Source organism: Urocitellus parryii, chromosome 3, assembly GCF_045843805.1.
Source record: "Urocitellus parryii isolate mUroPar1 chromosome 3, mUroPar1.hap1, whole genome shotgun sequence".
Taxonomy (NCBI): Eukaryota; Metazoa; Chordata; class Mammalia; order Rodentia; family Sciuridae; genus Urocitellus; species Urocitellus parryii.
Genome location: NC_135533.1, coordinates 142,918,507 through 142,943,006, shown reverse-complemented (window position 1 = coordinate 142,943,006; position 24,500 = coordinate 142,918,507). Strand labels below are relative to the sequence as shown.

The 24,500-nt window shown below is 59.5% G+C and overlaps 1 protein-coding gene across 1 annotated transcript; it reads left to right on the top strand.

Annotated features, from left to right (window-relative positions):
- Positions 1-6,041: 6,041 nt before the first annotated feature.
- Positions 6,042-23,993, top strand: Plbd2 (phospholipase B domain containing 2). The gene is made up of 12 exons (XM_026412054.2): positions 6,042-6,381; positions 12,556-12,649; positions 14,341-14,499; positions 15,725-15,825; positions 16,001-16,215; positions 18,450-18,547; positions 19,940-20,100; positions 20,503-20,598; positions 20,794-20,865; positions 21,426-21,578; positions 22,016-22,178; positions 22,343-23,993. The coding sequence occupies exons 1-12, from the start codon at positions 6,092-6,094 to the stop codon at positions 22,508-22,510; spliced, it is 1,770 nt and encodes a 589-aa protein (XP_026267839.1). The 5' UTR covers positions 6,042-6,091; the 3' UTR covers positions 22,511-23,993.
- Positions 23,994-24,500: the final 507 nt, after the last annotated feature.

Sequence of the window (24,500 nt, the reverse complement as noted above, 5' to 3'; positions counted from 1 at the left end):
GCGCCGCTCGCCCCGCCCTCCAGCCCCGCCCGGCCCCGCCCCTCCGGCTCGCCCCGCCCCCATCTTGCCCCGCCCACACCCTTAAAGGTACAGGCTGCCGGGGGCAGGAGCGAGTCTGATCCTGCTGTCCACTTTCCCTTCCGTCCCCAGCCCTTGGTTCTGCTTTCACCGCGAAAGCAGAAGCAGGAGGCAGCAGTTAGAGGGTGAACGGGGAGACTCCCTTCCCAGGGCGGGATCCTGATAATGAAAGGCGATGGGAAGAACTCGGGACGATCCCGAGTGGGGAAGGCCACACCTAATCTGCAAACATCCGCCCCGATTTGAGGCTCCTGATGAAGCTCCTGTTTCCCTCGGCTGGCATCCCGCTTATGCTCTGCAGGGGCTGGCACCGGACCTGAGGCGGCTGGGGGCAGGGCTCCCCACAGGCCACTCCTGTTGTCCCATCTCCGTAGTGACAGCGCTCATCCCACCTTTCTGACCTCTTAACCCCCACCCCCTTGCACCCTGGGCCAGAGGCTAGCCATTCCCTGAACACCCCCAGACCTTACACACAGCCACACATCTGGGCTCCTCCAAGCCGCTGCCCCAGGCCACCCCCGGCCTCCTCCCCCTGACAAACTTTTCCATTATTGTTATTATGATTTACTTTTGAGATAGGGCTCACTAAGCTGCTGAAGCTGGCCTCCTACCTTCCCATCCTCCAGCCTCCACTTTCTGAGTCACTGGGATTCCAACGGTGTGTTCAGCCACCGCACCCGGCCCAGCCCATCTTACTCAGGCCCAACTCAAAAGTCACCTATCTGCAAACATCTGCCTCGAGGTGAGGTTCCTGACCAAGCTCCTATTTCCCTGGCTAGCATCCCTTTTTCAGGGCTCCCCCCTGGCCTGTGCTTTCTTCTCCATCCGCACTCTCCGCGGGGCTCCCTACCTCTAGTGCTCGCCTCTAATTCCCATCCCGGAGGGTGACGGGGGTCCCAAGCATGAGTTTGGAATCACAGAGCACTAGGCTTCCGTGTGACCTTCTAGAACTACTCAGACTCTCTGAGCTCAGTTTCCTTCCCTGTAAAATGGGGAGGACAGTGGTGCCTACCCCCTGGGGTCTTCCCTCAATGGAAGACACTGTTGTCACTCTTATCTCATTATTACTACATTGTGGCCATTAGGTGCCTGTGTGCCCCATTTTCTGGGAAGGGCCCAGGCCCAGCCTGTCCCCATGTCTGGGCAGCCAGCAAGCACATGGATGCCTGTATCAAGTGCTGAACTTGTTCTGGGGTCAGCTGGCCCCCTCCCCCTCTGCCACCTGCTGCCTGGGGAAGTAGCTCCAGAACTGCTGAGTTTGAAGCCAAAGTCCTCCTCCCCTAAGGGGCTCTGACCCTGGGATTCAGGCGCCCAGCCAGGGGAAGGCCTCAATGTCACCATGGTAGGTCAACTGGTTAGGCAGGTCACAACAACCTCTTTGTCTCCCAGGATTGGACTGGATTGGGGGCCTGCAGGGGGAGCATGAGTGTCTCTTGAGAGACTCCAGGAGAGGTCCAGGAAGGAGAGGAACCTGGGGACATGACAAGGAGACAGACGAGGCCTGCAAGATAGCCCCTGGTTCACCGTGCACGGTGGACAGTCAGGGCCTCTTTTCCAGGCAGGGAAGGGCCAGTGGTACCTGGTAGGAGCCACCTGAGAAGTCACTCGGACCCAGCTTCAGACCCCAGCTTTGCCGTTTGCCAGCCACTTGTCAGGGAACAAGTCATGTCCTCTCTCTGAGCCTGGGTTTCCTCATCTGGAAGCGGAGATAAAAGCAGGACTTTGGGGCCCTCGCTCACTGAGCTGCGGGGAGGGCTCTTTGAAATTCTATACGCAGAGCAAAGCCCACACCGCAGTGCCTGGTGGGTGAGAGTCCAATAAATGGAAGCTTGTTCTTGTTCTCATTAATGTACCACTGAGAATTAAAGAGTCGACTGACTGGTGTCCCCCGGGGACAATGCTGATTTCCTTTCCTTGGAGACAAGGGTTCTGTGCTTGTAGAAGTCACCTCAGACGGTGTAACATACCACCCCCAGAGACAGGGACCTGACATGACAACATTTTGTTATCTGTGTCCCTGAGGCTCCTGAACTTGCAAAGGGCTCAGCTTAGTGGTTCGGGCTCAGATGCCTCCTGTATGTGTGGTCACCGTGGCTGGGGCTGGGGCAGATGGCCGGGGGCTGCCTGGGGATGTGTCCTCCTTCATCTAGTCCCGTGTTTTTCCCTAGGATCCTCTGTGGGAGCTGATTTCTGGGACTCTTAGTCCATGGTGGCCTGGCGGGGGGTGGGGGCGATGGGCGCAGACTGGTCGACAGGGGACCCCACAAAGGTTTCAGAGAACAACAAAGAAGCTCTGATGGATTTTATGACTCAGTTGTGGAAGTGACATGATCCCATCATGTCACTTGCACTACAGTCACGCCCACCCAGATTCAAGGAGAGGAAATGGACCCTACCTAGGAAGAGAATGTGAGACGAGGTGTGACCACATTTGGAAAACACAGACTGTCACTCAGTCCAAGGAAGTCACCAGTAGTGAATGCTTAGGCAAGGAGAAGAGCCACAGAGGGGAGCTGTATTTGCTGGCAGGTGGGGAAGGGACCCTCAAATCCCATTGGGTGGACTGCTTCCTACAACATCACTCTGGGCCGAGCCTGTCCTTGTCCTCTGAACAAAGGCCATGACAATCAAAATAAACTGTTTGCAGAGTAGCATTTATTCTGTGCACGCCCATGCCATCACAATCCTTCAGGGGGAGGCAACAATGACCTCATTTTACTGAGAAGGGAGACTGACCTCAGGGAGAGGCAGCCGCCTGTCCACAGGGCACGCTGTGGGAAGTGGCCTAGATGGGATTGTACCCCAGTCTGAGAGATGGCACTTGAGTCTCCACTCACTCTCCAGGCCCGGCGTCCTCCTTCCCTCAGAGGTAAGGCCAGGGCCTCTCCACGCTCAGCATGCTTGCTTCAGAGGCCCAGGGTGTGGGCGCCTGCCCCAGAAGTAACGTAGGAACCTGGGGATGGCAGAAGCAGAAGCAGGAAGGGGAACTTAAAGAGGAAAGAAAATAAGACTTTTTATTTTTGTAGTTCTGGGAATGGAACCCAGGGTCTCGGACATGCTAGGCAAGTTCTCTCCCACTGGGCTGTATCCTTAACCCTTTGTAGTTTTTATTTTGAGACTGGGTCTTGCTAAGTTGCCCAGGATGGCCTCCAACTTGTGATCCTCCTGCCTCAGCCTCCCAAGTGGCTCGGATTACACGTGTGGGTGGGCCTCTGCACCGGGCTACAGTCAGAACTTTCAGTTTTAGCCCCTGTCCCAGAGACGCTGAAGGCTCCTTAAGGGTTCCTGAGCCTCACCTTCAACCAAGGCAAGTTTGCACCAATCCTGGCAGCTCCTGGGGAATAGTCACAGGACACCTACTTACACCTCCCCAGGGCGGATGCTCCGGACCTTTCCTGCAGACTGCACCAGTTGTGAGAGTTTCTTTACTGGCATTGCTAGGAGGCATCTCGGTTAGAATAATCCTTCTAGAAAGTGACTTGACCATTGGCCGATGTTCACCTTAAGTGCCCTTTGTCCCGGGCTGCGTCGCTCCTGGGGCTTTTTCTGTGATCCCAGCTACTGGGGTGGGGGTGGGGTGGGGTGGGGGTTGAGGCAGGAGGATCGGAAGTTTGAAGTCAGTGACAGCAACTTGGCAGGACCTAGTCTCAAAATAAAAATTCCAAAGGGTCAAGGATACAGCCCCGTGGCAGCGCGCTCCTGGGTTCCAGCCCCAGTCCTGCAAAACAGAACAGAACAAGCCCAAACCTGGACCAAACCCCCCCCCCCAGAAAGCCCTAAGCCCCCAGGAATTCTTAGCTCGCTGCGCCTGACCACTGCTGCACACCATTTGGAAATTGAAAAATGCCAAAGCCCTTCCTCCCAGATGGTGACTTTAGTCTACAGTGGCGTGTGAACACACCAAGGAGAAATGTCATCCACATTTTGGGCGCAGTGACCTTAGACAAATTCAGTGTTCTTAGAGTCACCAACACTGATGAGGAACATTCACTGGGCGTCACTGTGCAAGCTCTTAATTCTCCCTGTGTCCTGTGAGTTAGGTCCTGTTTTGGGCCCCTTTTTAGAGATGAGTAAACTGAGCACACAATGATGACATCGTCTTGGCTCAGGGAATGAGCGCTGGAGTGGGGCGGTCTGCAGGGTTCAGCTGCTACACAGGACCTATCTGAGGGAGGCGGTGCACTTATGTTGAGTGACTAAGAGGGTCGGGAACTCGGTAGAGTGCGCCCCCTGGTGGCCACAAAGGGCAGCTTCCACGCTGCTTGCGAACTGAGTTCAAATCGCTCTTCGGTTTCCCGTTGTGTGACTTCAACAAGTCACTTTGTCTGCTGGAGTCCCAGTTTTCCCCGTGAAAGTTCAGACTTCTTCGTATATTAGGGATGCAAGCCCTTTTTCTATGATACATGCTCTAAAATGTCTTCCTTTTTTTCCCAGTTCTCTTTTAACTTTGCTTATGAAGTTTTTTTTTTAATATGCAAAAGTTAAAAATATTATGTAATCAAATGCATCAATCTTTTATCGAATCTGGTTTTGGAGTCACAGTTAGCGCTTTTTTTTGTATGTGGTACTGGATATTGACCCCAGGGGTACTCTTACCACTGAGCTATACCCCAGCCCCCATCCCACCCCCCACACACCGTTATTATTTTTGAGACAGGATCTCACTAAGTTGCTGAGGCTGGCCTCAAACTTGTGATCCTCCTACCTAAACTTCCAGAGTCACTGGGATTACAGACATGTGCCATGGCACCTGGCTTATAGTTAGCTTTTTCCAGACATAAGTTGTAGAGTAACTAACTGTATGGTTTCGTTTTCTACATTGAGATTCTGATCAATTAGGATTTATTCTTGTGCATTGTGTGATCCTGGATTTAAAAAGGGGAAAGAATGGCATTTTGGGGACAGATGGATAAATTGGAGTAAAGATCCCACATTAGATAATAGTGTTAAATTAATGGTAATTTTCCTGAGTGTTTACAGTTGTATCTCAGTATCCGAGGTAGATTGGTTCCAGGACACCTTCTTCCATACAGAAATCTGTAAATGCTCAAATCCCTTATACAAAATGGCCCCAAATTTATTTATAATCTATTTGTTTATAACATATAATATATATCTTCTCATATATTAAATTATCTCTATATAATTTATAGTATCTAATACAATGTAAATTCTATATAAATAGCTATATTGTATTGTTTGGAGAATAATAGCAAGAGAAAAAAATTCTATACATGTGTAATCTGTAGTACACTTTTTTTGGGGGGGTACTGGGGATTGAACCCAGGGGCTCTCTTACCACTGAGCTGCACCCCTAGCCCTTTTTATTTTTAATTTTGAGGCAGGGGTTTCTTTAAGTTGTTGAGGCTGGCCTCGAACTTGCAATCCTTCTGCCTCAGCCTCCTGAGTGGCTGGGATGACAGGAGTGCGCCACCCCCCCTTTTTTTTTCATATCTTCCATCCTTGGGTTGACTCCCTGGAGGACCACTGTAATGGTATTGTCATTATGTAGGACAATGTCTTTGTTATTAGGAAAAGCATGTTGCAGCCTGCAGGGTTGACAGGTCACTGTGTCTTCAATTAAGTCTCAAATAATTCAGGGAAACTATATAGAGAGAGGTTAATCCGATGTGACCAGATATCAGCAAGTGGTGGCGGGTATAAGACTATTTCTTATCCTTGCAACTTTTCTTGAGGTTTGAAAATTCGCAAAGTAAAGCGCTGAGGCGGAAGTGTGCTACGCCTCATTTTCACAAGGAAGGAGGTGTAGGGAGGGCGGGGGCTGAGGGTTGCTCCGCCCCTTACCACAGGCCCCGCCCCAACAAGGCCCCGCCCCCAACCCCCAAGACCCAGCCTCTGATCCCAGGCCCCAGCCGCTGACCCCAGGCCCCGCCCCTAACCCAGGCCCCGCCCCTAACCCTAGGACCCGCCCTCCCCGGAAACCGAGGGCCAGGCCCCGCCCCGCGGAGCGCAGTCACGTGATCCAGGCTGCGGCGCGGGGCTCCGCGCGGTCATGGTGGCCCCAATGTACGGGTCCCCCGGCGGCCGCCTGGCCCGGGCGCTGACGCGGGCCCTGGCGCTGGCCCTGGTGCTGGCTTTGCTGGTCGGGCTGTTCCTGAGCGGCCTGGCGGGCGCGATCCCGGCCCCGGGGGACCCCTGGAAGCGCCACAGACCGGCACCACCCGCCTCCCGCAGCCGCTCGGTGCTTCTGGACTCCGCGTCGGGCCAGCTGCGCCTGGTGGACGGTCGCCACCCCGAGGCCGTGGCCTGGGCCAACCTCACCAACGCCATCCACGAGACCGGGTAAGGGTTGGCCCGCCCCCGCGCAGGGCCAGCCCCGGGCGCCAGGCCTGCCTGTCCCTGGGGCCGTCCGCCTGCGGGGACAGCGCTGCTGTCTCCCTGAGAGTCACTTCTTCCCTCTAAGGCTGCAGCATCGCCCTCCGGACCAGCTCCCCGGTTGGGAGGGGCTGGTGCAACACCCCTCACCTCACGGGGGGCCAGTCACTTGCCTCCACCCAGTGGTGACAATACTTTTGTCCCCCAGAGGCCACAGTATCTGCATCTGGAGCAAGTCATGGCTGGTGGGTAATACAGTAACTCCTGTCCCCACTGGAGTCACAGGGATTAGCTCTCTTCTCCAGACTTCCGTTCCCACCACAGAGGCCAGCATCATGTCCCCAGGCTTGAACTTGGCAGCAGCTTCCAGGGGTCTGTCTAGCTCACACTTGCTTACCTGTGGCTTGCTCCATGGGTGCCGGCCCCCTGCCTCCCTTCCAGAACCAGGACAGCAGGGTGGAGCCTGGTTCCATGCCACTGGGAAAGCAGAAGTTTCCTCTGGTGATATAGATGCAGATAGGACCTCCACTAGGGCTCTGCCCCTCCCCCTGCTGTATCCTGGTCCCGGGAGGTCCTTGGCTTGATACTGTGGAGCCAAGGGCTGTGCTTGCAGTCATGACAGCTCTCCTGGTTGCTGGGATGCACTCTGAGGTCTCTCCCCTGGCTCCTCTGCCTGTCTGGGCTCCCATGTCACCATCTGTGGCCCAGATTCTGAAGCCATCCCTGGTTGGGGAGTTGTGTGTTGCCCCTCTCAGGCCTGCACAGGGGCTTGTTTGTATTCCCTCCTTCTGATGCCTGGCCTTAGGGGCAGTAGAGAGGTGAGCAGGCCCCTCTCTAAGTGGGACAGACGGTGCTGGAAGGGAAACCAGATTTGGTGGGAATGGGGACCTCAGAGCCTTGTCAGCTGGCCCAGGTCCTGGATCCAGGTTCTCTGGGGAGTCGCAGGGAACCCTTTGTATGTCCTACCTGGCCACAGCCCAGGGCTCAGACAATGCTGCTCCCTACAGCAGGCATGGCCCCCTCCCACCGGCCCAGTGTCCTGGCATCCGCTGTCCCTTCAGGTGTTAGGGAGACAGGATGCTGAGGACACTCTGTGCTGGTGGCCCCCAGAAGGTTCTGCAGACACAGGAGTTGTTGGGGCTGAGCTGGCAGGGCTCCTGGGAGAGGAGACACAGATGGAGTTGACGTCCATGGAGGGAACTAGAGCTCTGTGGCTAGCCACGGGGGCCACTGTGACTCTGGGATCTGGTGACCCATTCTCTGATGACTCACACATTATTGGCCTGCTTGGTAGAGCCAAGAGGGCATGCCAGACCTCTGCCTGGATACCAGCCAGGAAGGAGACATGGAAGGACGGCCCAGCATGGAAGAGGCTTCAGCCTCAGGGGGCCCCTTCCATCACGAGTTCGCCAGCAGTGGGGGCTGCAGTGTAGGGGACATCGTACAGGCACGAAACTGAGGTCCTCGGAGACAGCCTCTGGAGACTCAGGGGCAGGATGAAAGAAACACCTCTGGGGCGTCCTGCTCCCAGCCCGCAGAATCTCTGATTTCACTGTTTTGGAGAGAGATGCCCCCCGGCCAGGCATGAACCTCCCTTTCTGGGGATTTTGTCTCCCAGGATCCTGGGGTTTCAGGGTAAATCCCCCTCTTTTCGGTTGTATTTGTGCCTGACTTTGTACCTGTGCCCATCACGCAGCCTAGAACCATTTAAGATTCGATGCTTGGAGGTTGGAGATGCCGCTGGTGGCAGTCTGCCGCAGCTGGCTCTGGTGTGGGCCTGGACAGCAGCCCCCTCCGCCTTCGCTGTCCTTCCTCCCTGATCTCATCCTCCCAGCCAGTGCCTTATCTTCAAGGCTGCTTGGAGTAAATCTCCTTGAGCTGAACGTGCTAAGAAACTAACAAACCAGCCAACATTCCAGGACCCCAGCCAGCGAGAAAAGCCAGCCAGGAGTGTGGACAAGCGGTGTCTTTGGAAAGTCATGATAGGCCAGCCTGTGCCATCGCGGGTGACAAGGGAGCGATGACTCCACCAGAGGCATCCCGCGTGCTGGAGCGCATCAGGTGGCCACAGGAGGCCTTTGGGACCCCTGCTCGTCCCATGGCTTTTCTTCTGTACTGGGGATTGAACGCAGGGGCTCTCGGCCACTGAGTGCCTCCCCAGCCCTTCTTATTTCATCTTGAGACAGTTGCCCTGGAACTGCCCTGGACCATGTGATCCTCGTGTCTCAGCCTCCGGAGTGGCTGGGATTGCAGGTGCGCACCTGTGCCCGGCCAGCCTGATATGTCCCTCCCCTCACTGGATCCCCCCAGGGCTATGAGTGTCAAGCGCTGATGTTTCCAACTGAGCCTCTAGAGGCTGCCTTGGTTGGAGCCTGGAGTTGTTTTAGAGACATCAGCTGCTCCTGAGATAGAGTCAGTATGGCCCGCAGATCTTCCAGAAGGAGAAATGGTTAAGGAATGCCATTGGGGCTGCCGACGTGTGAATCCTGTCATCAAAGGGCACTAACGACCAGGCAAACACGATCCTCTTGGCTTCCGCCTCTGTTTATCCACGAAGATCAGCAGTTTGAGAAGAAAGCGAGCAGCAAGGACGCGCTCTCTGGAGGGAGGGTGGTTTTGGAAGTTCGTGCAGTTACTGGAGCGCTCAGACGTTCTCCTGGCCAGTGGCCGGGTCATCTTTCTGAAAGTCGTCAACAGGCCCAGCGCCACCAGGAATTCCAGAGGCTGTCGCCATCGTCCCATGTCACAGATGGGGAAGCTGAGGCTGGAAAGACCGAGCAGGGAGGCAGGAGGCAGAGACTCAGAGTCAGCGTCAGGGTCCATTTCAAGTCCCCGTGGGGGCACTGTCCGTGGTGACCATGGCTGTGGCCTTGTCTCGGGGGCGAGGCCGTGCTGGCCTTGCGGGGTCCTGGGAGAAGGGGCTGGAGTGGGACGTGGGGTCCCAGCCAGCCCAGGGGCTCCTCAGCCACAGACGGGCACCTTTCCCACCGTGGTTTCCTGGAAGGACTAGGGTTGCTGCACAAATGCCACCGATTTGGGTTTTCTGAGGCTCAGTCAGGACACGTGGCTCCCGCGCAGTTGGAACTAGCGGTCACCTTGCAGCAGAGGTAGGAGGAAGTGAGAGCGTCGCTCCCTCAAAGGGCGGTGACGGATGCCCTGCTGTGGGGCCCAGGAGACAGGGTCTCATCCTCCTGCCCAGCCTGAAGGAGCCCATGCTGCCCTTCTTTTTAAATGTTTTTGGGATTATTATGAAAGTATTTATTTTATTTTACATATTTTTTCTGGTTTTTTGCAGTCTGGGGCGGACCTGGGGCCCTGCATGCCTGGGCGGGTGCTCTGCCCCAGCCACCTTCCTTGCCCAGGTTGAATTTCTTTCCCCAGGGTAAAAATACTCGCAGTTTTGAAGGGTGGCATGGGGCACGGGAAACGTGGGCCTCCGTTCTCTCTAGAAGAACCTCTTCCAGAATCTTCACTGCAGACACAGACCCCAACACACCTGCGCCCGCGTTTGCGCACAGGGGTGTGGACACGTGTCCTGTGGCCCCGGTCCCTCCCTCTCCCTAACTTTATCTGACACTGTCCTCCCTCCTCACGTGGCAGTGGCTGCAGGGTCCTGGAAACCAGCCGCGTGGTGGACGGCTGGGCTGGGCCAGGCCCTGGTGAGGGACGCGTCGGCAGCTGGCTCTCCTTGGCTTGGGCAGAAGCACTGTGTGCAGGGCCCGCCCTCCCTGCTCCCCACTGGCAGGGCTGTGCGAGGACCCAGTCACAGGTGGGATTCCTGGGCCCTTCCACCTCCAGGGTGGCGGTGCTATGGCCCTGAGTGCCTTGAAGCGGCAGCTTCTGGCCATGGTCAGCAGAGGGCGTCCCTGGCCCCAGGTTGCCCAAGGTGCTCGCCTTGAGTGGCTTTGGGGTTTTCTGTGACTCGCTCTGACGCCCCCTCGCCTGCAGCCTCCCGGCTCATGAGGCAGGTCCGCCACTGGGCACCTGATCTTCCTCGCTCACTCAGCCTTCGCCTCCCCGGCCCTCACACACTCTCCATGAGACACATTTAGTGAGCAAGTGTCCCCTCTTGGCACGTGCCACACCGTCCTCTGAAGTGGGAGTCACTGTGACCATTTCATGGAGGAGGAAACCAGGGCTTAGGGAGGTGGAGCCTTGTCCCAGAGGCTGGGGGAGGGCTGCTGGGGACCCGGAGGAGCTGGGGGACAGGAGCCCAAGCTCTTGTCCTTCACCCTCCTTGAAAGGTAAAACCTTCATTCCTGTCCCTCGAGTCTCTCGGTCATTATCCATCATTGGACGTGAGTCACCAGCCTTGAGGGTCTTGGCTCTTGGCTTCCTCTGATGAGAACGGTGTCCCCTCTGAATTGAGCCTATGGTGTGTGCCCTTCATCCCGGAAACTCAGGAGGCTGAGGCAGGAGAATCACATGAGCCCTAGAGATGGAGGCCGGCCTGAGCAGCACAGCCAAACCCCTTCCTACCAACCAGCCGACAGACAATGCCCCCTCCAGGATTCGGTTGCCCGCCAATGTAGAGGCTGGGAGCCCAGCTCTAGAACCTCAGTCTCTGCTCTGCTACTTACTTGCTGTGTGACCCCAGGAACGTTCAGAGCCTAGGCTTTTTTTTTTTTTTTTAAACTTTCCACGTGGCAGTGGCCCTCACACCGGGCCAGCACTTTCCTGATTGTGATAGTTCCCCTGTGGGGTCCTTATCTGTTCTCATGTCCCCACCATGACTTCTTGGAGCCAGGCCTGAATGTCACTCATCTTTGCCTGAAGGTGTTGGACATGGGTATTTTGAGTGTTTTCCTAGCCATTCCTGTCCTGGAGCTATCTGGTGGCCTTTCAGTCAAGAAAGGTTCTGTGGTGCTTGGGCGGAGCCCAGGGCCTCGAAGGTCTGGGTAGCACCTGCTCCGGCTGCTCCCAGTCCTCTGCTCTCCTTGTCTCGTGGGCTCCTCAAGTTTCTTTAGGACCTTTAACCCTGTGCACCCCTACCCCAGCACCTCGGCCAGGCCTGTGATCCCAGGGACTTGGGAGGCTGAGGCAGGAGGATCCCAAGTTCAAGGCCTGCTTGGGTAATTGACTGAGCCGTCTCTGAATTTTAAGAAAGGGCTGAGGTTGTAGCTCGGTGGAAGAATGCCTCAGTCCCCAGTACTACAATAAATAAGTAAATAGAGAAAGAGAGGTTCCCCTAGTTATAAAGGTGACATGGTTATGCTAGGAGTCATTTTAGATGAGGGAATGGGGGCTGGAGGTGTGGCTCCGGGGTGGGGCGCTGGCCTAGCTGCGCAGGTTCTTGGGTTTAGTCCCCAGTACAGCAAAATAGAGGGAAAGGAAACCCCGGGTTGTGGGCCTGCAGGAGTGTTCACCACAGAGAGGGAGTGACCCACCATGGGTGGTGCCTGGGGCTTGGGCCCTGTGCCCATCTTCCCAGCTGGAACCTGCCTCCTCCCGAGGCTCTTGGGTGACCTAGAGCGAGCCAGAGGAGCAGGACCCAGCCTGCCTGGAGCCATCCTGCCTCCGCTTCTGGTACTCTGTGCACTAGCTAGCACTGGGCACCAGTCTGTGTAACAAACTAGCCCCCAGGCCCAGGGCTTAGGCCAACAGCCCCTGGCCCCCACGGGTCAGGGGCCACCTGCTTCATGCTACAGACACGGTCTGCTTATGTTTCATATTTCTGGAACGAGCGAGCTGGCCAGGACGTGTGCCACAGTGGCAGGGACAGAGGCAGCAAAGGGCAAGTGGAAACACGGGATCCTTCTGAAGGCTAACCCTGTCACTGCCGAGCATGTCCCGTTGGCTAGAGCAAGCCACGCGGCGTGACGGAGCCCAGGTCCAGGGACGCCTGGCTCCAGGCCGCAGGGTGTCTGCCGCAGCCCCATGTGACTGTGTTTTACTTTCTTCCCGGTGGCTGAGGCCACGCAGCCTGTCTTGAGGACTGTGGGGTTGTCATGAGGGAACGGTGGCTTAACAAGTGCCACGGGGCCAGACCCTTGCCGGGCACCGGGGAAGTTGATGGGCCATTGTTGGCCAGGAGCTGTTTGTCCATCCTGTTAGAATCACAGCTGGACATGGCCGCATCTGGCTGCGGGCAGCTTTGCAGGGTCCCTGCCACCAACCAGTGTCCCCACCTTCCCTCCCCAGGTGGGCCTTCCTGGAGCTGGGCACAAGTGGCAGCTACAATGACAGCCTGCAGGCCTATGCGGCCGGCGTGGTGGAGGCCTCCGTGTCTGAGGAGGTAAGGCCACGCTGGGCCTGGGTCCTGGCTGCCCTGGCCCTGCCCAGCCAGTGTCACCCGGGGCTGAGTCACCGTGTATTCTTTGACATCTAGAGAGAAATACGTGACATAGCGCCAATTTCCACAGCCCGATCATACAGTGAACACCCGATCGTCGCTCAGGAGCGGCCCGTGCCATCCGAGCCCAGCCCGCGGTTCTGAGTGCCCGCTGCCATGCTCCGTCCCCCTTGCCTTGTGGAGACACTGCCCACACCATGACACTCACTGTTTAGAAACGTACAGTTGGTTGGCTGGCCGTGCAGAGGACGGCTCAGAAGGACACAGGGAGGGGCGGGGTGCTGGCCAGGCCGTGCAGGGTGAGCAGGACATGGGTCAGGGTGTGTTCCAGTGGGACGGTGACAGGCCAGGTCCCTGGGCCACCAGCCCTGCGCCTCCTCCCTAACTGGGCTGCCTCCACCAGGAGGTGGGCGTGCGGGGCTGCACATCACTGCAGCAGAACACCTGGGCCAGGTTGTTCCCGAGCCTCGGGAGGCTGAGGCAGGAGGGTTGCGAGTTCTGGGCCAGCCTCAGCAGCTTAGTCCTTCTCTCAAAAATAATGATACTAGGGGCTGGGGCTCAGAGGCAGAGCGTGAGGCCCTGGGTTCAACCCTCAGCACCACATAAAGTAAAATAAAGACACATGTCCACCTAAAATATTATAAAAATAAAATGTTTAAAAAATAAATAAAAAGGACTGGCGACATTGCTCATGGTACCCCTGGGTTCCATCCTCAGTCCCATAAATAAATGAATAAGTAAGTAAATAAATCATACTAAAGTTGGTAACTATGAAGCTAACAGGTGGTGGAGGACTGAGGGGCGGCTCCGAGGTGGAGCGTGCCTAGGTGGGCAAGAGGTGAGACAGGTTTATGTCCACCACTGGGCAGGCCCAGTGTGACTGGCCCGGCAGGGGTCTGAGGGCCATGGCAGGTGCCTGGGGGCTGTGGCAGCTGCAGTGGGCACAGGTTGCCCACTTGGGAGCCGGATGCGGACAAGGAAGAGGAAAGCCCTGGCCCCGGGGTCCCCTTTAAGGACATTCCCCAGTAACCTAAGCCTCTCGCTAGGCCCTGCGTCCTGCAGGCTCCACCCCCCAGCAGCCCCTGGGGGTCAAGCCTTGGGGACCTCCAGCTTCCAGACCACAGCAGCAGAGATGGCGGCCACAGCGCCTTCCTCACAGAGCCCTGAGGTTGGAGCGGGCTTGTGAGCATGGCCATGGGCACCCAGCCACCCGAGAGCCACAAGGCTGGCAGACCTCGGCCGTGGGGTTGGCGGGGTGGACTGGTCACTGTGGCTGGCTGGACTGGTCTTGGCTGGCTCGCGGAGCTCCTGTAGTATGCCGGCAGGTCATTCACTGTCCAGGGCTCAGCTCTGCATCGGCTGGGGTGACAGGCAGCGCCGGGTTCAGGGTCCCCACCAACAGGGGAGCCCAGGCCTTCCTGAGGCTCACCACAGCATCCGCCAAGAGGGGGCTGCATTGTCCCCTGCTGTGGCCTCGGTGCTGGGGACAGAGAGGAGCTGCTCAGAACAGGAGGCAGACGGCTGGGTCCCCAGGTGCTCTAGGCTCTGCCCGCTGAAGCCCCCGGAGGGCCGGGCCATGGGAGGATGAGCCCTGAGGCTGGAGCCTCTGGCCCCTCAGCGCCCGCTCCCCGCAGCTCATCTACATGCACTGGATGAACACCGTGGTCAACTACTGCGGCCCCTTCGAGTACGAGGTCGGCTACTGCGAGAAGCTCAAGCACTTCCTGGAGGCCAACCTCGAGTGGATGCAGCGGGAGATGCAGTGGGACAAGGACTCCGGGTACTGGCACCAGGTGGGCCTGCCAGGCTCTGCGCTCTGGGACCAGCCCAGCTGCCCACCCAGCCTTTGAGTCCCCCCTACCTGGCCCTCGTCCCCCCATCTGTCCCACTCTACCTGTCTGTCCTTCCGTCGTTCCCTTGATGGCGCGCCTGCTGTCTGTCCTGGCCCCCTGTCCAGCCCAGCCTGCTTTTCTCCCATCAAAGAAGTGGAGACCTGGTTCGTGGCCAGCACCCTGTTCTCCTTCACATGAGGAGGCTCTGGGCAGGGTGATAGTGTTGGGGACGGTGACAGCAGCAGGAGGAGGCAGGCGGGGAGGCTGAGCACCCAGGCAGGCTGGGCACAGGGACCTTCTTCCCGAGAGCTGCTGGGCAGGCAGCTCACGGAGAGGGCAAGGCCAGGGGGCGCCCGCCCTGCTGGCTGCTGGCCACATCCTCAGTGCAGTCAGTACACGGTGGCTTCCCTAGAAAGCCGCCAGGGGGCAGCCCTCTGTAAGGAGTCCATCAGGACTGTTGCCACAGACTGTGGGCCTCCTTGCACCATGTCCCTCTCTCAGCTTCTCAGTGTCCACCCACCTGCTGGACTGCTAGGATGGCTCCTGTGCCCACCCCAGCTCATCGCTCTGTCAGTCTGTCCATCCATCTGTTCATCTTCCCACCACTTTACCCACCTCTCTGTGCATCTGTCACCCATCTACTCACCTCTCATCTGTCCACCTGTCCATCACCCATCTGCCCCCTCCTCCAGCCATTCAGCCCTTGTCCATCCATCCATCCATCCTCCCCTCATTCGTCTGTCTGTTCGCCGTCCATCCGTCTTGCCTGTGCTTGCTGAGGGCCTGGGGAGTGCTCACACATGCCAGGTCCCGTGAGGCCTGTGGTCACAGGGTGCTCGTGGTCACAGGGTGCTCGTGGTCACCGGGTGCAGAGGCAGAGCTGCCGCAGGGAGGAACCTTGGCCGTGGGGGCCAGGTTTCCTGAGGCAGCAACTCTAAGCTTGGAGTAGGGACAGTGGCCGTGGGATGGGGGATGGGAGGCTTCCTGCAAGAGGTGGCTTTTAAGTTGGGCTTTTAAGCAGGGGTGATGTGGGGTGCACCAGGTGTGGACATCATCAGTTCATGGGGGCAGGAGAGGGCCTGGCAGGGAGGGGCAGGGCTGGCCTCTCCTGCTCTGGCTGCAGCCCAGGCTGGCCCCACTACAGGGGTGCGGGCCTCACCTCCCTGCACCCATCCTCGCCTCCCAGGTGCGGCTGACCCTGCTGCAGCTGAAGGGCCTGGAGGACAGCTATGAAGGCCGCGTGTCCTTCCCAACTGGGAAGTTCACCATCAAGCCCCTGGGGTTCCTGTAAGTGCCCCCAGGTGCGCAGGGTGGGGAAGGGCACGCCTCACAGATGACAGGTCCCTCGCCAGCTCGGCCCTTCTCGTTTCACAGCCTCAGGCTGGCCGGCTGACCTCCAGAGCCTTGGCTGGCCAGTGACGGGCGCAGCAGGCTGCTCACCTCCCGCCCCGTCCCTCCTCAGCCTGTTGCAGATCTCTGGGGACCTGGAAGATCTAGAGCCCGCCCTGAACAAGACCAGGACCAGGGCCGTCCTTGGCTCAGGGTCCTGCTCCGCCCTCATCAAGCTGCTGCCCGGCCAGCGTGACCTCCTGGTAGCCCACAACACCTGGAACTCCTACCAGCACATGCTACGCATCATCAAGAAGTACACGTTCCAGTTCCGGGAGGGCCCCCAGGGTAGGTGGGCGACTCTGTGTGCTTGAGCACCTGAATGGGCGGGGCGCAGGAGGGGGGCTTTGGTAGACCCTGCCATACACACAGGGTCACCAGGGCAGTTCCAAGAGCGCATCTTGGGGTTTTTTTTATTTGATTTTTCAGTGCTGGAGGTTGAGGCAGGGCCCTGTTCATACTAGGCAGGGGCTCCCCACTGAGCTGCACCCCCAGCCCTTTTATTTTTTGAGACAGAGTCTGGCTAAGGTGCTGAGGCTGGCCTTGAACTTGTGATCCTCTTGCCTCAGCCTCCTGAGATCCTGGGATGACAGGCGGGCACCACTGTGCCCTGCTAGCCCCGTTCAATTTTAAATAATTTCTTTAAAGTCATAGAATGTCAGAAAACTTCGTAGAACATGCTCCCTTCAATACCCCTCACTTCTGAGAACACGTGGTTATGTGTTTTTTTGCTTTCCTAGATTTGAAAACAAGGTGATTTGATTTTCTGTTGTGCTTCACTTTATTCTGTGAGCAAGAGGTGAGCTCAGCTGCCCCAGGTGAGGGCTGGGGCTCCTGTCCCCCGCCTGGGCCAAGGCTGCGGTCGGTCACAGTGTGGTTTGGATAGGGCTGGACTTGTGGGGGTGCATTTTGTGTATGTATCTGTTCTAAAATTAATAGATGCGTGTTTAAGAGAAGCCTGAGGCCGGGGTGCATCGGGTGGACACCCTAGGGAGCTCCGCATCCCCCCACCTCACAATTGGACTGTGCTGTTTGTCGCAGCGATGGATGGGGATCCATACATTGGTTCTCATCGGGGCATTGGGCAGTTTTATGGGCTTGACTCGTGCCTGGGGACACATGCCTACCCCTGGGCCATTGTACAGACCCGTTTCACTGCCCTGAAGTGTCTGCTGACCCGACACTGCCACGGGTAGTCCCATGAGCCACCCACAGCCTGTGCGCCTCCTCCTGTAGCTGAGCCCGCCAGGAGTGGACCAGTGGGTCAGAGCCGAGAAGCGGGGGTGGGCAAGCCCTGGCCCGAGCAGCGGGGCCTAAAATGTGGGTTACGGGGTCAGACTCAGCAGACCAGCTCCACTGCCGGCCACGAGGGCCTGGGGCCACTGTTCTCATCAAGCTTGCCTTCTGACTGGAGATAGTGACCCGCAGGCTGGAGTCCTGGCGTGACTTCATTGATGCGCACTGTAGCTGTGCATCGGGAGAGGGAGCGTGGCTGGGTTTGCACAGACGCCTGTGGCCGTGCGGCCTCCTGCAGCCACATAGGACCCCTCCACTGCTCAAGATGCTCCCCAGGTCCCCGAGATTATCCCTCGCTGCCCTCCCAAGGCGGCCACTGTTCTGACTCCTTTCTTATTAGGTTAGTTTGTGTGTTCTAGAACTTTATTTAAGCCCTTAACCAGTTTATTTAAAACTTCTCGTTGTAGTTTTATTTTTATTGAAATTTTTTTTATTGAGGCAAAAATCATAATGTAAACCCAACCATCTTCAAGTGCCCGTCCTTTCCAAAACATTTTCCTTGCCCCTGGCAGGAGACCCTATGCCCACCAGGCAGCTGGTCCCCATGTGTGACCTTCCTGGGGCTGGCTTCTTTCCCGCAGTGTGATGGTCTCCAGGCTCGGCCACATTGTGGAGGGTGTTGGTGCTCTGGTCCTCTTTGTGGCTGAGTAGTACTCCACGGTGTGGGTGGCCCGTGGCTCCCCCACCCAGTAGCTGGTGGACACTAGGTCGTTGCCACCTGTCGACCCCTGTACTGCTTCTAACGGTTGACTTATGGGGACTCTGAGCTTGTGACTTGAATCCTTACAGCCCCCTGGATGGGGCAGCAAGGGGATCTTCCCATTTTGCAGGGAAGGAAACTGAGGCTCAGAGAGGCTGAGTGACTTGTCCCAGGGAAACTCAGCATCTCCTTTCTGGGTCTGGCCCTCTTAATGGCCACCCTCTTACAATTAAAAAGCGAGGTGCCAGTAAACAAAGTGCACACACAGAGAAAGGCATAAACATGTTTGTCACTGGTAGATTTTGCTGCTTGCTCTTACTAGTTTCTTACAGTGTTGGGGTGGATCCCAGGCCTCCTGCGCTAGGCGAGCCTCCACCGTGAGCTCCTGCCCAGCCCACGTGTGCATTCTGTATCAGTCTCCTCATTTGCTAAAGGACAGAAACGACTGGGTGGGAGCTGCTTGCTCCCCTTGAGACCCACGTCCCTGCAGGGCCTGCCTGACTGGCGCCGGCTGCTCTCTCCCCAGAGGATGCCCTCCTGGTTCCTGGGAATCAGATGGTCTTCTCATCCTACCCCGGCACCATCTTCTCCTGTGACGACTTCTACATCCTGGGCAGCCAGCTGGTGAGTTGCACCAGTCACCTGTGTCCCCTCCCTGGGGACGTGTCTCACTGTGTCTCACCGCTAAGCTGGGACAGGAGGTGTGCGCTTGGATGTGGTGACCAGTGACCGAGCTGCACCCTGTGGCTGGGCCACAGTGAGAGCAGAGATGGAGGGTGGGATGGCTGCAGCCCTGCCTGCGCCCCAGGTCCTGGCTCCTCCTCCCGTGCTGCTGGCTGGCCCCTCATCAGGGCTTGTTAAATGTGGGTCCCCAAAGCCTGCACTGGGCTGGACTGTGTGGGGGCCCAGTCCTCATGAGCCACTGGTCCTGGGACCCAGGTCCTTGGGAGCCTCTGGTTCTGGGGACCCTGGAGATGCCCTTGACCTTGGCGACCTGGTTTGCTTTTCCGGCGGAGGTTCACCCCCACTGTCCTTGTCCCCCCTCGTCTTGCTCTCTGTGGGCGAAGCCCCCACAACCCGGCGGGTTTCTGAATAGCTGTTGGTGGTGGTGAGCTGTTTGTGCTGTCTCCCTGGCTGGCGCCCAGCCCTGTTTAGAAATCTGTCCCTGGCACCTCTCGCCAAGGCTCGCGCCTGGATTGCCAGGGCAACCGGCCAGGAGAGAGCTTTCTGAGGCACCCTCGGGGCCCAGGTGCCAGTCCTGGGAGGGCAGGCGGGGACTCCTGGCCTCCTCCAGGCCTGCTCTGAGTGTGGGAAGGGCCTGGAGGGCGGTGGTCTGTTTCTTTGTCCTGGTCCTGGCAGTGGCACTGGGGTGCTCCACCTGAGCCACATCCCCAGCCCTTTTTACTTATTTGTTTCCTGAGATGGTTCCAGATTTGCTGAGGCCGACCTCAAGCGTGGGGTCCTCCTACCTCGGCCTCCTGAGTCTCTGGGATTTCATAGCGACATGAGTTTTATTTTTAACCACCAAGAAGAAGGCGTTGTTTATAGAACAGCAGAAGATGGAGCAGGGTCCCTGGAGAGGGGCAGGAGGCTGCTGGAGGCCGGGTGGGCATCTGCCCTTGGCTCCAGAATGGGCTGAGACAGGCCGAGGATTCTCTGTTGCACAGCCCCCGGGGCTCTGGGCCTGGGTCCAGGTTCATGGCCTCAGGCCATCAGCCTTCCCTGAGGCTGGCCTGGGAATGGGGCACTGTCTCAGGGAGAGCTGACCACTTGGTGAGGGGTCCGCAGGAGCAGCACTTTGGGCTTCCCGAGCTGGCCCGGCTCCTCAGCCTGACTCCCCAGCGCAGGTAGGGAGAAGCAGCAGGGCTGGGGATCGGGCTGGGGCAGAGCTGTGGGACTGCCCAGGCCCTGCCCAGGCTCAGGCCCCGTCTTGCGCATCAGTAGACCAGGGACTGCTATTGCCCAAGGCCAGGGTCCCTGCAGCCCTGCCCCTGAGGCAGCCCCTGTGCCCCCCAGGTGGCGCTGGAGACCACCATCGGCAACAGGAACGCAGCCCTGTGGAAGTACGTGCAGCCCGAGGGCTGCGTGCTGGAGTGGATCCGCAACCTGGTGGCCAACCGCCTGGCCCTGGACGGAGCCATCTGGACAGACGTCTTCAAGAAGTTCAACAGTGGCACGTTAGTGGCTCTGGGCCATGGCCCCACCCTGGACATAGCCCTCCCGCCACAGACCCCAGGGACCTAGGGGCTGGCAGGTGCTAGAGGCCTCTCCTGTTCTGCACCGGGAGGCCAGGGAGGCTGAGGCTTAGGAAGGGAAGGACACGCCCCCCACAGGCTCCTGGCTCAGGGAGGGGCCCTGGGGGCAGGGCAGGAAGGGCTCTGGAAAGGGGGAACGTGGGTGGTCGGGAGGGCAGACGCGGCAGAGGAACTGGCCTTTGTCCTGACGGTTAGCTGAGGGCCTGAGCGCCTGTGGGTACCTGCCTCACTGCAGTGCCAGGGTGAGGGCCAGTGGCCCCGGGGGGGCTGGGCAGGGGCTGGGCGGGTGGCCCAGGCCGCTCAGTCCCCTGCTGGTCCCTCCAGGTACAACAACCAATGGATGATTGTGGACTACAAGGCCTTTGTCCCAGGACAGACCAGCCCAGGGGGCAGGGTGCTCACGGTCCTGGAGCAGCTCCCGTGAGTACCTCTGGGTGGAGGCCCCACCTGGGTGGAGGCCCCACCTGGGTGGAGGCCCTGGTGGGAGGGCTGGGGTCCCTGAGATGGGAGGGGCAGCTGGTGCAGCCAGGTTGGTCCCGGCAGGCAGGGGGCCGGGGCCCTGAGCCAGGCCTGCTCTGGGACCCCTCCTGACGGCCTCCGCTCTGTCCTGCCCAGGGGCCTGGTGGTGGTGGCCGACAAGACCTCGGACCTCTACGACATGACCTACTGGGCCAGCTACAACATCCCGTAGGTGCCCCACCTGCTCTCCTCCACTTGTCCGCTCCCCAGGCGCCAGGGCCAGGCCCTCCCTAGTGGTGTTAGCGCCACAGCAGGAACCAGGCAGGTCCTGAGGGCTTCACGGTATAGTTAAGTGACCTGGTCAGCAGCGTGTGAGCAGTACCCGGCTCCCTGTGTGGCACCCATCAAAGGGTGGCGCGGGGTGGCCCAACCCAGGTGTGTGCCCAAGCTGGGTGGCAGCTGCCACTCCCAGCACTCACTACTTCGGTTGGTCCTGGTGACCCCAGGCCTGGGGGCCATCATCTCTGGTTTCAGGGGTGCAGAACCCAAGGCTCCGGGACGGCACCCGCCCTCGCAGGCTGCAGAGCTGGGTGGTGGGGCCAGGGTCCCAGCCATGACTGTGGCACCCCAGCCCAGACACCCTGCCAGCCACCCAGAGCAGAGCCGTCCCCTCTGGGTCCCGGCTCCTGGGTCGTCGTGACTGCTCTGGAGTGACCGCCTGCCTCCTCGTGGCCGTGGCCCTGCCTCCTGCAGTCACTGGAGTCATGGTGACTCTCTTTATCCCGCAGGGCCTTCGAGACAGTGTTCAATGCCAGCGGGCTGCAGGCGCTGGTGGCCCAGTACGGGAACTGGTTTTCCTACGACAAGAACCCCCGCGCCCAGATCTTCCAGCGGAACCAGTCCCTGGTGAGGGACATGGACTCCATGATCCGGCTGATGAGGTGGGCCAGGGGCGGGTCAGGGGAGCCTCCCGGGGTCACACCTCGGGACAGCCCGGGCTGCGCCAGTGGTCACAGTGCTTACCAGCAGCAATTGGTGGCCCCGACCTGGGCCTGTGGCTGCCTGCAGATGCCTGGGCCCTGGGCCGTGACCTGTGCTGGGACAGGCGTGGCACTGGGAGGTGCAGGCAGACCTCCCGACCGCCCGCCTCAGGGCACCCTGTCCCTGGGGCTGCCAAACCCTCAGAGGGCCCGGACTGATGCAGACAGGTGGCTCAGGCACCAGAGTCTCAGGGACGAGACCAGGCAGGCCTGGCTCCCCGGGGTGGGGTTGGGGGGGCTGCGCGGAGACCTGGGCGTGCGCGAGGCCCCGGGAGCCCAGGGGCCGGCAGTGGGAGGAGCGGACTTAAGACCAGGCCTCGCGGGGACCTATCCCCCAGGTACAACAACTTCCTGCACGACCCCCTCTCGCTGTGTGAGGCCTGCAGCCCCCAGCCCAACGGGGAGAACGCCATCTCCGCCCGCTCCGACCTCAACCCCGCCAACGGCTCCTACCCGTTCCAGGCCCTGCACCAGCGCTTGCACGGGGGCATCGACGTGAAGGTGTGCGGCCCTGGGGCTGGATGGGCCTGGGGAGGGGCGGAGGCTGGGGGGCAGCAGCGGGTGGGGTCCAGGTGACGACCCATTTAGGCTCAAGGTTAGGGTCGGGCTGGGGCTGGGGCTGGGGCTGCCTAGCGCCCAGGCTCAGCCACGTGCTCTGCCCCCAGGTGACCAACATGTCCCTGGTGAAGGTGCTGGGCCTGCTGGCGGCCAGCGGGCCCACGTGGGACCAGGTGCCGCCCTTCCAGTGGAGCACCTCGCCCTTCAGTGACAAGCTGCACATGGGCCACCCCGACCTCTGGAAGTTCCCGCCCCTGAAGGTCTCCTGGGGCTGAGCCCGCCGCCTGCTGCCCCTGCCCTGCTGGCCCATAGGCACCTGCTGCCCCCGACCTGCCACATCCCTGCCACTATGCCCCACTGCCCCCAAGCTGGGCTGGGGCTGTCTGGGTCACTCCTGTCCTGGGGTCTCTTCCAAGGGCTGGGCACAGACCCAAGGGACTCAGAAAGACTCAGGGTCCCCACAAAGTGGGTGGCAGCCCCTGTGCCATCTCCTTTCTGCAGCTCCCTCCCTTCCTCCCGCTTCTGTCTCTGCCACCTCGGGGACTGTCCTCGTGCTCTGTCCACCTGAAGCTGAGGGAGAGTCCTGGGCTGGGGCCCTGGACCTCTACTGGGCCGGGAAGCCTGTTCCAGCCCAGCCTCCAGCCTCCTGCCTCCTGAGCGGCCTGGGGCTGGTGAGGGGCAGCCCTGGGGTCTAGGCACATCTCTGGCTGGTGTCGCTGCCCCAGGCCACAGCCCCTGCCCCCCACCCCTCGCCTGCTCCCTGGACAGCTTCCTCAAAGACAGAAACTTGAAACAAAACCAAAGTTTCTGGCCACTGGAGGCTGGAGGGTCTCGAGTGCCCTCTGTCCCCGGGCAGGAGGGAGTGTGGCCCCGCGCTCCTGCCTGGTGTCCACCCCTCCGGGGCCAGGGGAGGCGGACTGCAGGCTGTGCCGCCATTAAACTAGAGAGACGGTGGCTGCTGTGCCGCTTGGGTCGCAGGCGGCACCTCCCTCCCTGGCCTGGGCCCTGCAGTGTCCACCGTGCAGCCTTCTCGTCCTCCATCTGTCCGTCCAGTCACTCACGTGCCAGCCCACCTGCCCCTGTCCTTCCTCACGGCCATCCCTCTGTCCCTCCCTCCTGTGCAGCCATCAGAAAGGACTTGTTGTCACCCCCACAGTGGGTGGTGCCACCTCTGTCCCCCTCTGCTTCTCTGCATCTGCTTCCCTCTCTGTCCATCCATGCCACCTTGGGGACTCCGTCTGTCCCATGCCCTGTCCCCCCGAAGGCCTCCACCTTGCACCTCTAGCTGTCTGTCCACGCGTCCAGCCGTCCCAGGGGCCTTAGGAGCACCTGCTGTGTGCGGGTCCTTCCTGAGCCCTGCTGTGGGGCACAGACCAGTGCGGACAGCTCTCCCATCTGACCTCGTGTGGCCCGCCTGTGACAAGACTCCTGTGCTCCCCGCCCGGGGATGGACAGGGACTGCGTGTAGCCCCAGAGTTTCTTCCCTGGGTTCGTCCTGTGCTGGCTGTAGACTCCCCTCTGAGCCCCGGCCACCTCGTCTGTAAAGCAGGCAGTGACGCTCCCCCGGACTGTGACCAGGGTCCCTGCACGGCCCTCACACTTCACATTACCAACCCCTGCTGACCCTCAGCACTGCGGGAGGCCCCGGCACCTTAAAGGGGAAGGTCCACAGGCTCCCCGCTCCGCGAAGCTCGCCCCAGGATGGAGACACAGCCGCTCGGGGAGAATAAAGCGCAGTGAGGCAGATCCGCCTTCTCATTGGCCTCCCGGTCCCTGTGTGTGGCCGTCCACATCGTGGGTCTCCTGCCCAGTACTGGGTGTTCTACCCCCGGCTGCCTTCCCAGCCCTTTAAGTAGCTGGCCTTGAACTTGGTGTCCTCCCGCCTCAGCCTCCCCAGTCGCTGGGGTCATAGGTGTGTGCCCCTGCGCCCGGGCACAATGTGGGGTCACAAAAGCCAACCCTGTGGACCTGCCCTGGCTGCGGAGGTCGGGGTCACGGAGGGGGCTCAGCCCAGGGACGCTCTCCCATTCCCTGTGCAACTTCGTGGGGAGCAGGGTCCATGTTTCTGGAGGGTCTACACACTGGTTTCAAGTCTGCCCAGGTTTTTCCTGTCCCGGAAAACCAGTGTCCAGTGTCAGATGACACCCCCGGGTGTGGGGCCACACCACTGGGCTCCCAGGGCCTCTGACTCCCGGGGAGGACTGGACTCAGGGTGAGGCCGGCCTCTCGCCCTGCTCCAGGCTGGTTCTGCCCCCAGCACAGGTG